The 14,119-nt window shown below is 42.9% G+C and overlaps 1 protein-coding gene across 5 annotated transcripts in view; it reads right to left on the minus strand.

Moving 5' to 3' along the window:
- fer (fer (fps/fes related) tyrosine kinase) overlaps nucleotides 1-14,119 on the minus strand; it is a 203,644-nt gene that overhangs the window by 141,173 nt on the left and 48,352 nt on the right. For all 5 annotated transcript variants that reach the window (XM_056290265.1, XM_056290264.1, XM_056290269.1 and 2 more), the window contains exons 7-8: nucleotides 5,626-5,763; nucleotides 4,900-5,022 (exon numbers count right to left, since the gene is read on the minus strand). In XM_056290265.1, the coding sequence (XP_056146240.1) occupies nucleotides 4,900-5,022; nucleotides 5,626-5,763 (261 nt within the window). The remainder of the gene's footprint in view (nucleotides 1-4,899; nucleotides 5,023-5,625; nucleotides 5,764-14,119) is intronic.

The following is a 14,119-nucleotide window of genomic DNA, read 5'->3' on the forward strand; positions in this document are numbered from 1 at the left end:
TTATCTTAACAGAAGTGTACTAGAAGCGGTCTTTATCTTAACAGAACGGTACTAGCAATTGTCTTTATCTTAACAGAAGAGTACTAGCAGTGGTCTTTATCTTAACAGAAGGGTACTAGCAGTGGTCTTTATCTTAACAGAAGGGTACTAGCAGTGGTCTTTATCTTAACAGAACGGTACTAGCAATTGTCTTTATCTTAACAGAAGAGTACTAGCAGTGGTCTTTATCTTAACAGAAGGGTACTAGCAGTGGTCTTTATCTTAACAGAAGTGTACTAGAAGCGGTCTTTATCTTAACAGAACGGTACTAGCAATTGTCTTTATCTTAACAGAAGAGTACTAGCAGTGGTCTTTATCTTAACAGAAGGGTACTAGCAGTGGTCTTTATCTTAACAGAAGGGTACTAGCAGCGGTCTTTATCTTAACAAAAGGGTACTAGCAGCGGTACTAGCAGCGGTTTTATCTTAACAGAAGGGTAGTAGCAGTGGTCTTTATCTTAACAGAAGGGTACTAGCAGCTGTCTTTATCTTAACAGATGGGTACTAGCAGTGGTACTAGCAGCGGTCTTTATCTTAATAGAAGGGTACTAGAAGCAGCCTTTATCTTAACACAAGGGTACTAGCAGTGGTCTTTATCTTAACAGTAGGGTACTAGCAGTGGTCTTTATCTTAACAGTAGGGCACTAGCAGTGGTCTTTATACTAACAAAAGGGTACTAGCAGCGGTCTTTATCTGAAAAGAAGGGTACTAGCAGCGGTACTAACAGCGGTCTTTATCTTAACAGAAGGGTACTAGCAGCAGTCTTTATCTTAACAGAAGGGTACTAGCAACGGTCTTTATTTTAACAATAGGGTACTAGCAGTGGTCTTTATCTCAACAGAAGGGTACTAGCAGCGGTCTTTATCTTAACAGAGGGGTACTAGCAGCGGTCTTTATCTTTACAGAAGGGTACTAGCAGTGGTCTTTAACTTAACAGAAGGGAACTAGCAGTGGTCTTTATCTTGAAGGGTACTAGCAGCGGTCTTTATCGTAACAGAAGGGTACTAGCAGCGGTCTTTATCTTAACAGAAGGGTACTAGCAATTGTCTTTATCTTAACAGAAGGGTACTAGCAGTGGTCTTTATCTTAACAGAAGGGTACGAGCAGTCGTCTTTATCTTAACAGAAGGGTACTAACAGCGGTCTTTATCTTAACAGAAGGGAACAAGCAGTGGTCTTTATCTTGAAGGGTACTAGCAGCGGTCTTTATCGGAACAGAAGTGTACTAGCATAGCAGCGGTCTTTATTTTAACAGAAGGGGACAAGCAGTGGTCTTTATCTTAACAAAAGGGTACTAGCAGTGGTCTTTATCTTAACAGAAGTGTACTAGAAGCGGTCTTTATCTTAACAGAACGGTACTAGCAATTGTCTTTATCTTAACAGAAGAGTACTAGCAGTGGTCTTTATCTTAACAGAAGGGTACTAGCAGTGGTCTTTATCTTAACAGAAGGGTACTAGCAGCGGTCTTTATCTTAACAGAACGGTACTAGCAATTGTCTTTATCTTAACAGAAGAGTACTAGCAGTGGTCTTTATCTTAACAGAAGGGTACTAGCAGTGGTCTTTATCTTAACAGAAGTGTACTAGAAGCGGTCTTTATCTTAACAGAACGGTACTAGCAATTGTCTTTATCTTAACAGAAGAGTACTAGCAGTGGTCTTTATCTTAACAGAAGGGTACTAGCAGTGGTCTTTATCTTAACAGAAGGGTACTAGCAGCGGTCTTTATCTTAACAAAAGGGTACTAGCAGCGGTACTAGCAGCGGTTTTATCTTAACAGAAGGGTAGTAGCAGTGGTCTTTATCTTAACAGAAGGGTACTAGCAGCTGTCTTTATCTTAACAGATGGGTACTAGCAGTGGTACTAGCAGCGGTCTTTATCTTAATAGAAGGGTACTAGAAGCAGCCTTTATCTTAACACAAGGGTACTAGCAGTGGTCTTTATCTTAACAGTAGGGTACTAGCAGTGGTCTTTATCTTAACAGTAGGGCACTAGCAGTGGTCTTTATACTAACAAAAGGGTACTAGCAGCGGTCTTTATCTGAAAAGAAGGGTACTAGCAGCGGTACTAACAGCGGTCTTTATCTTAACAGAAGGGTACTAGCAGCAGTCTTTATCTTAACAGAAGGGTACTAGCAACGGTCTTTATTTTAACAATAGGGTACTAGCAGTGGTCTTTATCTCAACAGAAGGGTACTAGCAGCGGTCTTTATCTTAACAGAGGGGTACTAGTAGCGGTCTTATCTTAACAGAAGGGTACTAGCAGTGGTCTTTATCTTAAGAGAAGGGTACTAGCCGCGGTCTTTATCTTAACAGTAGGGTACTAGCAGCAGTACTAGCAGCGGTCTTTATCTTAATAAGGGTACTGGCAGAGGTCTTTTTCTTAACAGAAGGGTACTACCAGCGGTCTTTATTTTAACACAAGGGTACTAGCAGTGGTATTTATCTTAACAGAAGAATACTAGCAGTGGTCTTTATCTTAACAGACGAGTACTAGCATAGCAACGGTCTTTATCTTAACAGAAGGGAACTAGCAGCAGTACTCGCAACATTCTTTATCTTAACAGAAGGGTACTGGCAGCGGTCTTCATCTTAACAGAAGGGTACTGGCAGCGGTCTTCATCTTAAAAGAAGGGTACTAGCAGTGGTCTTTACCGTAGCAGAAGGTTACTAGCAGTGGCCTTTATCTTAACAGAAGGGTACTAGCAGTGGTCTTTATCTTAACACAAGGGCACTAGTAGCAGCCTTTATCTTAACAGAAGGGTACTAGCAGTGGTCTTTATCTTAACAGAAGCGTACTAGCAGCGGTCTTTATCTTAACAGAAGGGTACTAGCAGCGGTCTTTATCTTAACAGAAGGGTACTAGCAGCTGTCTTTATCTTAACAGAAGGGTACTAGCAGCGGTCTTTATCTTCACAGTAGGGTACTATCAACAGTCTTTATCTTCACAGAAGGGTACTAGCAGCGGTCTTTATCTTAACACAAGGGTACTAGCAGTGGTCTTTATCTTAACAGAAGGGTACTAGCAGCGGTCTTTATCTTAACAGAAGGGAACTAGCAGTGGTCTTTATCTTAACAGAAGTGTACTAGAAGCGGTCTTTATCTTAACAGAACGGTACTAGCAACTGTCTTTATCTTAACAGAAGGGTACTAGCAATGGTCTTTATCTTAACAGAAGGGTACTAGCAGCGGTCTTTATCTTAACAGAAGGGTACTAGCAGCGGTCTTTATCTTAACAAAAGGGTACTAGCAGCGGTACTAGCAGCGGTTTTTATCTTAACAGAAGGGTAGTAGCAGTGGTCTTTGTCTTAACAGAAGGGTACTAGCAGCGGTCTTTATCTTAACAGAAGGGTACTAGCAGCGGTCTTTATCTTCACAGTAGGGTACTATCAACAGTCTTTATCTTAACAGAAGGGTACTAGCAGCGGTCTTTATCTTAACACAAGGGTACTAGCAGTGGTCTTTATCTTAACAGAAGGGTACTAGCAGCGGTCTTTATCTTAACAGAAGGGAACTAGCAGTGGTCTTTATCTTGAAGGGTACTAGCAGCAGTCTTTATCTTAACAGAAGGGTACTAGCAGTGGTCTTTATCTTAACAGAAGTGTACTAGAAGCGGTCTTTATCTTAACAGAACGGTACTAGCAACTGTCTTTATCTTAACAGAAGGGTACTAGCAGTGGTCTTTATCTTAACAGAAGGGTACTAGCAGCGGTCTTTATCTTAACAGAAGGGTACTAGCAGCGGTCTTTATCTTAACAAAAGGGTACTAGCAGCGGTACTAGCAGCGGTTTTTATCTTAACAGAAGGGTAGTAGCAGTGGTCTTTGTCTTAACAGAAGGGTACTAGCAGCTGTATTTATCTTAACAGATGGGTACTAGCAGTGGTACTAGCAGAGGTCTTTATCTTAACAGTAGGGTACTAGCAGTGGTCTTTATCTTAACAGTAGGGTACTAGCAGTGGTCTTTATACTAACAGAAGGGTACTAGCAGCGGTCTTTATCTGAAAAGAAGGGTACTAGCAGCGGTACTAACAGCGGTCTTTATCTTAACAGAAGGGTACTAGCAGTGGTCTTTATCTTAACAGAAGGGTACTAGCAGAGGTCTTTATCTTAACACAAGGGTACTAGCAGTGGTCTTTATCTTAACAGAAGGGTACTAGCAGCGGTCTTTATCTTAACAGAAGGGTACTAGCAGTGGTCTTTATCTTAACAGAAGGGTACTAGCAGCGGTCTTATCTTAACATAAGGGCACTAGTAGTGGTCTTTATCTTAACAGAAGGGTACTGGCAGTGATCTTTATCTTAACAGAAGGGTACTAGCAGCTGTACTAGCAGCGGTCTTTATCTTAACACAAGGGTACTAGCAGTGGTCTTTATCTTAACACAAGGGTACTAGCAGCAGTACTAGCAACGGTCTTTATCTTAACAGAAGGGTACTGGCAGCGGTCTTTATCTTAACAGAAGGGTGCTAGCAGTGGTCTTTATCTTAACAGAAGGGTACTAGTAGCGGTCTTATCTTAACAGAAGGGTACTAGCAGTGGTCTTTATCTTAACAGAAGGGTACTAGCCGCGGTCTTTATCTTAACAGTAGGGTACTAGCAGCAGTACTAGCAGCGGTCTTTATCTTAATAAGGGTACTGGCAGAGGTCTTTTTCTTAACAGAAGCGTACTAGCAGTGGTCTATATCTTAACAGAAGGGTACTAGCAGCGGCATTTATCTTAACGGGATAGTACAAAATGAAGAAAAGAAAGTATAAAAGGACAGTCAAAAAAAGAATATTTATAAAAAGAATAGTGGCCCAGTACAGTGTCACTTTTACAAATGATGTGTTTTGGATGGCGGTGCTGGCTAGCGCTTGTTTGCTCACATGGCCTGCAAGCTGTCAGCAGTCAGGTTGTTCCAGAGGATCTCATTGGCTGGCAGGTTCTCTGTGTCCTCCAATAGTGTGGAATCAAACTCCACAGTGGGCTCCTCTGGTGTTTCTGGGGTCCTGGGCATGGCAGGACAGAAGATAGCCAACTCTTATTACTACAGGCAAATACAGTCAATAAAGTATATTATCATTATGCTTGTAAGTAATATCGTATATTTTACTAATAATATTTATTGTTCACAATGCAATAATCTATACTGTGTAAAGTTTTGGGCACTAGCCAACATGGCTAGTGAAAAATAATTACAATCCCAGAAAAAAAAATCTACTAGCCCACAGTATACACAGTTTTCCAAGTTTGAACAGGGTAAATCTGATGTTAAAACTGTCTGCATATAAAACATGATGAAAATTCCTTAAAAATAGTTACTTGCAGCATGTCATATTCTATTATTTTCCACAAATGAACCAGTGCTCCATTACTTTACAAACAGTAACAATCATTTTATGCTTTTGATGAAGACGCCTTCAAGGTTGAGTTGAAGGTTGAGTTGAAGGTTGAAGACTCCCTCCTCAACTTGAAGACGCCTTCAAGTTGAGGAGGGAGTGGAGGCGGATTTGTTCATATCTGTTGACCTAACTATCATGGGAATATAGAGATGGGTGAAGGAAAACCTGTAGAAACCCATGTAATCTAGATCTTGCAGTATTCCGCCATACCTGTAGACTTCGATGAAGTGCTGGTACTCGGCGAGTGGGTCGATCTGCTGGATGGCGGCATGAATCTCTTTGTGCACCTTTACAATGTCATCGGTCAGCAGGCTGGTGATCTCGCTGTACTCCTCCAGGATGCTTTTCCTGCGTCAGTTGAGACAGAGAGAAGTTAGCTTCATAACCACACCTGGATAATTACAGTTAATGTTCGCACTCAAGGCCTGCACCCAGAACGCCTGCGGTTAGCGAATGTGTTCGGTTCTCACTCAGTCGAGTTTAGCCATGATTGTTTAGCCATTGCAATGACCAGGCTTGACAATTAACCACGTAACTAGTTATTACATCATCAAACTAAATATTCTGCTGTTACTACTTACACAATTATCAAGCTAAACAGTTAGCCGTAGTAATTACACACTTCTCAAGTTAAACAGTTAGCCGTATTAGTTAAACAACTATCAAGCTAAAGAAGTTGCCTTATGTCTCAATCAATCAATCAATTTTATTGAACGTGATAAAGAAAACATGTAAGCAATAAAAACAAACAAACAACGTCACTGGCAACATATAAGCGACAAATAAGGAACTTAAATAATACAGATCATGTTCAAAAGGGGTAAGAAGAAGTTGGGAACTTTTCTAGTCCAACCCCCTTATACTATTCGTCCATTGACAACAGAAAAGCCATCAGCATCCGTGGTATCGATCTCACTCGACTCAAACAAATCAACCCATTTGGACAAAAAACTGGTCTCTGGTCTATCTCATAACCATTCGATACTTTGTTTCTGAAGTCTTTTTAGTTCAGATAAAGTACCATGTCTGCAGCTTATCTACTGCTACTACTACTACTACTACTACTACTACTTTCGGTGCTCCTGTTAGGGGTCGCCACAGCAGAACATCCATTTCCATCTCTTCCTGTCCTCTGCGTCTTCCTCTGTCACACCAGCCACCTGCATGTCCTCTCTCACGACATCCATAAACCTCCTCTTTGGCTTTCCTCTTCTCCTCTTCCCTGGCAGCTCCAAATTTAGCATCCTTCTCCCAATATACCCAGCATCTCTCCTCCACACATGTCCAAACCATCTCAATCTTGCCTTTCTTGCTTTGTCTCCAAATCGTCCAGCCTGAGCTGTCCCTCTAATATACTCGTTCCTAATCCTGTCCTTCTTCCTCACTACCGATAATAATCTTAGCATCTTCGCCTCTGCCACCTCCAGATCCACCTCCTGTCTTTTCGTCAGGGCCACTGACTCCAAAACATATAACATGGCTGGTCTCACAAAAAAAAAAAAAAAAAACATAGCTTGTCTCACAACCCTCTTGTCAGCCTTCCCTTTAAGTCTTGCTGGTACTCGCCTGTCACAAATCACTCCTGACACTCTTCTCCACCCACTCCACCCTGCCTACACTGCTCTTGTTCACCTCTCTTCCACACTCCCAATTACTTTTAACAGTTGACCCCAAGTATTTAAACTCAGATACGCCTTCGTCACCTCTACTCCTTGCATCCTCGCCATTCCAATGTCCTCCCTCAAATTCATGCATAGGTATTCCGTCTTGCTCCTATTGACTTTCATTCCTCTTCTCTCCAGTGCATACCTCCACCTCTCCAGGCTATCCTCAACCTGCACCCTACTCTCACTACAGACCACAATGTCATCCGCAAATATCATAGTCCATGGAGACTCCTGCCTGATCTCGTCCGTCAACCTATCCATCACCATTGCAAACAAGAAAGGGCTCAGAGCCGATCCTTGATGTAATCCCACCTCCACCTTGAACCATTCTGTCATTCCAACCGCACACCTCACCATTGTCACACTTCCCTCATACATATCCTGCACCACTCCTACATACTTCTCTGAAACTCCCGACTTCCTCATACAATATCACACCTCCTCTCTCGGCACCCTGTCGCATGCTTTCTCTAAATCTACAAAGACACAATGTAACTCCTTCTGACCTTCTGTATACTTCTCCATCAACACTCTCAAAGCAAACACCACATCTGTGGTGCTCTTTCGTGGCATGAAACCATACTGTTGCTCGCTGATCGTCACCTCTCCTCTTAACCTAGCTTCTATTACTCTTTCCCATATCTTCATGCTGTGGCTGATCAACTTTATACCTCTGTAGTTGCTACAGTTCTGCACATCACCCTTAATCTTGAAAATCAGTACCAGTATGCGTCTTCTCCACTCCTCAGGTATCCTCTCACTTTCCAAGATTGTGTTAAAAAATCTAGTTAAAAACCCCACTGCCATCTCTCCTAAACATGCTTCCACATGTATGTCATCAAGACCAACTGCCTTTCCAATCTTCATCCTCTTCATAGCTGCCCTCACTTCCTCCTTGCTTATCCACTGCACTTCCAGGTTCACTATCCTCCCATCATCCAACCTTATCTTTTTCTAATTTTCTTCATTCATCAGCCCTCAAAGTACTCCTTCCACCTTCTCAGCACACTCTCCTCACTTGTCAGCACATTTCCATCTCTATCCTTGATCACCCTAACCTGCTGCACATCCTTCCCAGCTCAGTCCCTCTGTTTAGCCAATCGGTACAAGCCCTTTTCTCCTTCCTTAGTGTCTAACCTCTCATACAATGCACCATACGCCTTTTCCTTAGCCCTTCGAACCCCTCTCTCTATACCACTTCTTCTTTGCCAATCTCTTCCTCTGTATACTTTGCTGTACTCCTCATTCCACCACCAAGTCTCCTTGTCTTCCTTCCTCTGTCCTGATGACACACCAAGTACCCAGCTGTCTCCCTCACTATTTCTGCAGTGGTTGCCCAGCCATTCACCAGCTCGTCACTATCACCCAGTGCCTGTCTTAACTCCTCCCTGAACACCGAACAACAGTCTTCCTTCTTCAACTTCTGCCATGTGATCTTTGGCTCTGCCTCACTCTCTTCCTATTCATGGTCTCCAAAGTCATCCTAGTCCACCATCCGATGCTGCCTAGCTATGTTCTCTCGTCACCACCTTGTAGTCTCCAATCCCTTTTAGATTGCGCCTTCTACATAAGATATAGTCCACCTGTGTGCACTTTCCTCCACTCTTGTACATCACTCTGTGTTCCTCCCTCTTCTTGAAATATGTATTCACCACAGCCATTTCCATCCTTTTCGCAAAATCCACCACCATCTGTCCTTCCACATTTCTCTCCTTGACACCATACCTACACATCACCTCCTCATCACCTCTGTTCCCTTCACCAACATGTCCACTGGAGTCCACTGCAATCACCCCTCTCTCCTCCTTGGGTACCCTCTTCACCACCTCACGTGTGTCTGACATTCTTATGTAAGAAGTGGGGTTGTTGTGAAGCGTCTAGTGTGTTTGTATAGTGTTTTGTGCCTGTCACGTCTCACTCTCAACCTCCACCGCTGGCTATGAGAAATGCAAACAGGAGAGCCGAGCACTTAGGTCTCTCCTTGCCAGTACATAGCCTCTCCAACAGCAAGCCCTATGTAGTGCCTCCTCGTAGCGACACACGGTAACTGGGTACACCTTGGATCCTGGCTGAACTACAAGGGACTCAGAGGAGGTCTGGCCTCTAGACGTGCGGTACACAGGCCCACTGATGTGTGGATATTACCTGATGCCCACGAACCACCCTCAGCTATGGGTTAAATAGTGCCACTGCCTAGTGGATACCTCGGGAGAGGAATAGGCTATGGGAGTAAACCCCTACACAACATCAACATCTACAGTGCTGTTGTTTTTTGTTTTTCCTGCCCTTTTGTATGTGTTTAAGTGGGAGAGTACTGCTGGCGTTGTGTGTGGCCACCACTTCTCCCTCTCGTAGTCCCCCTTCCCATCCACCCCTGTATGTCTGTGTTATGTTTATCTGTTGTCTTGTTTCACCCCGTTCATTGTAAAGCGACTTTGGGTGTTAGAAAAGCGCTATTTAAGATTGATTTTTTATTATTATTATTATTATTATTATTCAAATTCAAAACTTTATTGCAGACTCAAGGTCCATAACAGACAAAGACAAATAGGTAAAAGACAAACCTCAGACAATACACAGAGTAAACACAATAAATAACATAAATGGAACAAATTAGTGTCTTATAAGAAGGCAGCTATACAAGTGGTCCCACTGCCAGGATTGGTAGTGTGTGGCACTGAATCTTATATTAGTTAAACTCTTGACGATTACATTATCAGAGTCACTGAGCCACAAACATTTCACTTGCACTACACCATCTACGTCTTTTTAATAGTATTCTCATAGCATCATTAGTTTGACACAGGGGAGCAGTATAGAGTGTTGTACAATATGCTCTGAACAGAGACATCTTCACTCTAACCGAACACATACCAAACTTGCTTGACAGAGTGTTTGCTTGTGCATAAATCTTGCGGCACTGCCTATAAATATCGTCATCATCTGTCATTTGTTCAGTGATATTATGTCCAAGATATTTCACCTTATTACATACAACAAGATTATTATCAGACAATTTAAAATCAGGAAATTTTAGAGGATTTACCTCTTTGGTTCTGCAGATCATGACAACACTCTTACTAGCACTGTATCTGATATCATGCTCCACACCATACACAGAACATATATCAAGGAGCTGCTGGAGACCGGCGCTACAGGGACTAAGAATGACAAGGTCATCTGCATACATAATATGGTTCACCAAGGTATTACCCATCATGCACCCAGTGTTACAGACTTTCAGCTGCTTGGACAAACCATCAATATATAAATTGTAGAGAACTGGAGACAGAATTCCCCCTTGTCTGACACCACTGCTAACCCCAAATGGGGCTGAAACACTATTACCCCATTTCACTTGCATAGTCTGGTAGGCATACCAATAAGCCAGAATTCTCACAATGTATTTAGGCACCCCTCTTTGACTCAATTTAACATACAACTTTCTATGATTAACATGATCAAAAGCTTGAGAAGCATCAATAAAACACATAAGAACCGATGAGTTTTGGCCTCTGTATTTATTTACAATTTCCTTTAAGGCATGTATACATAAGTCAGTGCCATGTTTAGCTTTAAAACCAAACTGGTTATCTGTGGAGTTGGTCAATTCATGCACTCTATCCAGCAGGATTCTTTCTAGGACTTTTGACAGTATGCTGGCTAGAGCTATAGGCCTGTAGTTCTCTAGGCTGCATACTTTACCAGCTTTGTCCTTAATGAATGGCACTAACAGTACAGACAACATTGAGTCTGGTAACAAGCCATGGGTCATAAAGCCACTAAAACAGATAGCAAGGACAGGCGCTAACCTCGGACTGGCATATTTAAGGTGTTCAGCAGTAATATGATCTAAGCCACTTGCCTTGTTAACAGACAGCTTGTTTATAGCTTGGTACACCTCGTGTGACATGATCACCATTGAATCATCGCCCTCAATATTGCCCCCCTTATACAGATCACTGTGGACACAGTTGAATAAGGTACTAAAATGCTGTTGCCATAACTCAGCAGTATTGTGTGTATCAGAGATACCATCAACAGTGCATGGTAGAGATGTTTTATAGTTGTTAGAGCTCTCACTTCTTTCCAAAAATTAGCAGGATCATTTCTTAGCAGCTTCTTAGCCATGGAATCTGCCCTCATGGCTTGCTCATTTTTACAGATGAAACAAATGGTGTACTTGTATCTTGCATTAGCGAGCTTCTTGTGCTCAAGCTCAGGCCCTTGTTTGAGTTTGCCTGCCCTAGCCCATGATTTAAAGGCTTCACGTGCTTCTTCATGATACCCAGCTACATACTTGTTCCAGCCAGGCCTGATGTTATGTGTCTTATTTTTATACTTATAGTAGGGCTTACTACCTTCATACAGACCACTAACAATATCATCATACATGCAGCAGAGATCTCTCCTATGCCTCATATCCTTACAATTAATGTCTCTGCACATAACTGCATCTCTAAGTAGATGTACACTCACTGGCCACTTTATTAGGTACACCTTGCTAGTACCGGGTTGGACCCCCTTTTGCCTTCAGAACTGCCTTAATCCTTCGTGGCATAGATTCAACAAGGTACTGGAAACATTCCTCAGAGAGTTTGGTCCATATTGACATGATAGCATCACGCAGTTGCTGCAGATTTGTCGGCTGCACATCCATGATGCGAATCTCCCGGTCCACCACATCCCAAAGGTGCTCTATTGGATTGAGATCTGGTGACTGTGGAGGCCATTTGAGTACAGTGAACTCATTGTCATGTTCAAGAAACCAGTCTGAGATGATTCGAGCTTTATGACATGGCGAGTTATCCTGCTGGAAGTAGCCATCAGAAGATGGGAACACTGTGGTCATAAAGGGATGGACATGGTCAGCAACAATACTCGGGTAGGCTGTGGGGTTGACACGATGCTCAATTGGTACTAAGGGGCCCAAAGTGTGCCAAGAAAATATCCCCCACACCATTACACCACCACCACCAGCCTGAACGGTTGATACAAGGCAGGATGGATCCATGCTTTCATGTTGTTGACGCCAAATTCTGACCCTACCATCCGAATGTCGCAGCAGAAATCGAGACTTATCAGACCAGGCAACGTTTTTCCAATCTTCTATTGTCCAATTTTGGTGAGCCTGTGCGAATTGTAGCCTCAGTTTCCTGTTCTTAGCTGACAGGAGTGGCACCCGGTGTGGTCTTCTGCTGCTGTAGCCCATCTGCCTCAAGGTTCGACGTGTTGTGCGTTCAGAGATGCTCTTCTGCATACCTCGGTTGTAATGAGTGGTTATTTGAGTTACTTTTGCCTTTCTATCAGCTCGAACCAGTCTGGCCATTCTCCTCTGACCTCTGGCATCAACAAGGCATTTTCGCCCACAGAACTGCCGCTCACTAGATAGTTTCTCTTTTTCGGACCATTCTCTGTAAACCCTAGAGATGGTTGTGCGTGAAAATCCCAGTAGATCAGCAGTTTCTGAAATACTCAGACCAGCCCGTCTGCCACCAACAACCATGCCACGTTCAAAGTCACTTAAATCACCTTTCTTCCCCATTCTGATGCTCGGTTTGAACTGCAGCAGATCGTCTTGACCATGTCTACATGCCTAAATGCATTGAGTTGCTGCCATGTGATTGGCTGATTAGAAGTTTGCGTTAACGAGCAGTTGGACAGGTGTGCCTAATAAAGTGGCCGGTGAGTGTATATTATCCAAGGTTTCATCTGTACGGGCATGATAGGCTAAGATGTCCTCCTTTGTAAGAGTTGACCAGTTCAACCTTTCTGCATTATCACTATCTCCATTACTAGACAGCACAGGTAGATGTTAAACATTTATAGCCAGTGATCAGTCGTTGCTGCCCCATACATAATACCCATACTCCCCAACGAGGCATGTGCATCAGCAGTGCAAATACAGTGGTCCAGCCATGATGTAGTGTGCCAGGCCTCACTTATGTATGTAAAAGTATTTGTAGGCAACGGGACGTTGCTTGACAATAAAAGATTATTATCTTGACAGAACTGAACCTTGTGATTAGCAAATAACGAATTTCTGTCTGAGATATCAGCATTCAAATCCCCAATGACATACACACTGGAAGAAGTTATTATCTTGAATAAAGGAATTGATGAATGCAAGCCTATTTAAATATTCATCCTCATTCTGCCGGCATTCAAAGGGTGTATACACATTTAGGATAAAGAATTCCCTGTCATTCTGAGTAAACTGTGTTGCAATGCACCAATCAACACCAAGCCTAACCACATTTATCAATGAGTCGAGCATCTTATTCCACAGAATAGCCACATCCCCTGGTATCCTGCCTCTGACTATCCCCACGCCAAGGTCAGTTGTAGACTCCCCAGCCCCATGAAAGTTCTTATTGAAGGAGTTTAGTTTTTCTAGCTCTTGCTTTGCTAAAAATGTCTTTTGCATACATAGTATGTCACAGTTCTCCAAAAGTTTTTCAACAACTATGCAGCGAGCTTTATCCCCCGCGCTGTGGCCCAGACGCAGCACACGACAGTTGTATGACAAAAGCCGAATGCTCATTTAGCAAGACTAGTGAGTGACCATATCACCAGCAGGCATACTCATCCCCCCCGGAACAAAAGCAGTGTTTGACCCGATAACTCCACCCCTGCGCGGCTCATAATAGAGCTGGACAAGTGTCCCTTCAGGCCACAGCTCTGGATTGTACATTTCTCCAACCTCATTGCATTTGGCAGATATTTTAAATGAGCTGAATCTACTGTGTACAGAATTGATCTTTTGACAGATAACATCACGGACAAGTTTATCTTTAAGATACCCAGACAGAGTGTCAGCATCTAGGCCTGGTGTGAACTTGATGGAAAAAACACTCACCAGCTTCGTCTTTACTACCTTGATATTATCCAAAGGAGTTGACTCAAATGCAACTGGACTTGGTATATATCCGTGAAGACATTTCGCCTCTCATCCAAGAGGCTTCCTCAGTTTGTGCCTTTCTGACTAGACCAAGCTAGTCTGACTGGCTGGTGATGAGACTCAGAATTTAACCTCT

This window comes from Lampris incognitus, chromosome 12 (assembly GCF_029633865.1).
Source record: "Lampris incognitus isolate fLamInc1 chromosome 12, fLamInc1.hap2, whole genome shotgun sequence".
In the NCBI taxonomy this organism is placed as follows: Eukaryota; Metazoa; Chordata; class Actinopteri; order Lampriformes; family Lampridae; genus Lampris; species Lampris incognitus.